The 2,853-nt window shown below is 39.6% G+C and overlaps 1 protein-coding gene across 1 annotated transcript in view; it reads left to right on the top strand.

Annotated features, from left to right (window-relative positions):
- The window catches only part of LOC106524673 (xenotropic and polytropic retrovirus receptor 1 homolog), a gene marked incomplete in the record, with an annotated part of 79,454 nt that overhangs the window by 42,580 nt on the left and 34,021 nt on the right, over positions 1 to 2,853 (top strand). Inside the window, 2 exon segments of the mRNA XM_014018574.1 lie at positions 1,241 to 1,342; positions 1,431 to 1,654. Coding sequence (XP_013874028.1) covers positions 1,241 to 1,342; positions 1,431 to 1,654 — 326 coding nt within the window.

Raw genomic sequence — 2,853 nt, 5'->3', positions numbered from 1 at the left:
TGATAAGCTGTATGTTTTATATTCAATTAACATATGATCCGATTAGTCGACTAATCAAATAAATAATCGGTGATTAATCGATTATTAAAATAATCGTTTGTGGCAGTCCTACCTCTGGCATAGATGCATCCATTTCTTTCAAATGAGGAAGCTGCACAAACAGGGACAAGCTGTAGTCTATCGGTGTGGACCATCACCTGGCGTCGTGGATTCTGGACTAGCTCACAACCAGGACTGTGTGTCGGACAGGATCATCTGCAGCACAGGGGTCCCACAAGGAAAGGTCCTGGCACTATTTGTCTTCACCATCTACACTTCAGACTTTTCATACAACTCCACCAACYGCTTCCTACAAAGGTTTTCAGATGACTCCACAGAAGTCAGCCTCATCAGTGATGGTGACGACAAGGAGTGCCGAGAACTGGCTGTGGACTTTGTGGACCGGTGAAAACTGAACCGCCTCCAAATCAATCCTGGAAAAACAAAGGAGCTGTTTAGAGCCCATGCAGCTGATCACTCCCAGACTTAAAGAACAACATATTCTGAGTGAACTTCTCAGGTTTACACTGCAAAACCTGTCCATCTTACCAAATTTTAAAACATTTTATCAGCCAAAAAGTCTTGTTGATCTTGATTTGAGACTGATTTACTAAACAAGAACTGATTGTGTAAGAATAATCATCTTGTTTTCAGAATGTGTAAGATTATTTGTCTTGTTAGTCTGAAAATTTGACTCAAATTAAGTCAAACATTTCTGCCAGTGGAGTAAGAACATTTACTTGGTAAGATTCTTGAAATAAGAAAAAATTGAGTCAAATCAAGTATTTGAAGAAGGGGGTAGGTCCTCAGAATCTAACCCAGTCTCCTCGGGTGTGTTTACAGTTGATATTAACCAATACAGATGAGGGTCTACAGATGAAAACTAGCCTCCATGGCTAATTCTGGCATTTTCTGTAACATGCACATTCCCTTCTTAAATAAATGAACAACAACAAAATACCATTTTGTAGTGATACTTGATACTTGGATATGATTTCCTTATGAATACTATGTAAAAACCTGCCAAATCTGGTAAAAAAGCAGCCCAAATGTTAACAATCTGCCCAAAGCTGTTTTTTCCAGCCCTACATGTTTTAAAGAAGTCCAAACTGATCTGGCAGCACTGCAGGACTACTGTGACAGGGTCTTAAACMAGCTAACTTTTCCTGATTTTTAAATTTTTTTTTGTCTCTTGTCACAGTCACGGATGAGGATACAGTCAAGAGGTACTATGCTAAGTTTGAGGAGAAGTTTTTCCAGACATGTGAAAAGGAACTTGCCAAAATTAACACCTTTTATTCTGGTAATTACAACCTCACACTACCAAATTGAGCTGGATGTTTTTCAGTGCTTCTCTCTTTAAATCCACCTTATTTCTCAATCACCTGCAGAAAAGCTGGCTGAGGCCCAGCGGCGGTTTGCCACCCTGCAGAACGAACTTCAGTCCTCGCTGGATGCCCAGAGGGAGAGCTCAGCCAGTGGGCGGGGCCTCAGGAGGAGGAAGACTGTGTTTGCCTTGTCACAGAAGGAGCGATGCAAACACAGAAACATACAAGACCTGCAGCTGGCCTTTTCCGAGTTCTACCTCAGCCTCATTTTGTTGCAGAACTATCAGGTAGTGTGACACTTTATCCACACCTTTGCATCATCATGCAATAACCAAAAACAAAGGCACACATCTGCATGTCAACAAAACACAAGCAGCACACAAACTTCATCCTGATGACCATTTTTTACAATTCCCACATTTAAGAGTCACTTTATTTAATCACACACACACACTTTATCCTGTTGATTTTTTTCTAGTTTTCACCATTAAATCAGTCTTTTATTTAATGTCATACATACACTTCATCCTGCTAACGATTTTTTTGGTTTTGTTTCATTCAGATTTTTTTTCCCTAGTTTTTGTAAACAAATTATACATTTATTTATTTGGATAGCACCTTTCAAAACTCAGTTACAAAGTGCTTTACATCATAATAAGAACAAAACACATAAAAACATAGCACAAAATAAAAATAAAACATGCAAAGGGGGCAGCGCTGGATCTGATGCGCCTCACCATCCACTGATTGGTGGGCCTGATGGATAGAGCTTCATCAGAGCTATAATCGATCAATGTTTTTCTGACAATTAATTGCACACGATACGATTATGCCCCACCCTAATCAGAGCTAAACAACAAAAAATATCTGAAGACTCTGAAGCTCCTATGTTGAACAGTTTCTGAGTTATAAGCATTTTTGCATGTCCTGACACCCCCTCTTTGAAAGGAGCCCCCTCCTCAAATATGGGGTCTATCATCAAACCGTTGGCTGGTGCAGTGTAGGTCAGACTCATCTACAGTCCTGACTCATTTCATGTTGATCGGTGCAGCTGTTTTTGTGCTACGGTTGACCAAAAATCACTGAAAAAATAAGTAAATAAAAAATAAACAGTACGAAAACAATATGACTCTCGCTTACGCTTCGCCTGCGAGGGTCATAATTAAAAGCCAACTCATAATAAAATGTTTTAAAAAGAGATTTAAAAGAGGACAATGAAGAAGCTTGTCTGATATAAAGTGACAGTGCACTCCATAAAACAGGAGCCCTAACAGAAACCCTCTGTCTGTAGTCTCTGGGTACTATAAGTACTGACTGATCTGATGATCTCAGAGGTCACAGTGGTGCATGTGGTGTGAGTAATTCTGAAATATAAGACGGTGCAAGTCCATTCAGTGATTTAAAAACTATCAATGCAATCTTAAAATCAATCCTGAAAACCTCAGGTAACCAGTGTAGAGAAGCCAGAACAGGAGTGATATGATCA

This window comes from Austrofundulus limnaeus, unplaced genomic scaffold (genome assembly GCF_001266775.1).
Source record: "Austrofundulus limnaeus strain Quisiro unplaced genomic scaffold, Austrofundulus_limnaeus-1.0 Scaffold195, whole genome shotgun sequence".
NCBI classification, from domain to species: Eukaryota; Metazoa; Chordata; class Actinopteri; order Cyprinodontiformes; family Rivulidae; genus Austrofundulus; species Austrofundulus limnaeus.
The sequence above is the reverse complement of the archived record's forward strand: the minus strand, read 5'-3'. Positions and strand labels throughout refer to the sequence as shown.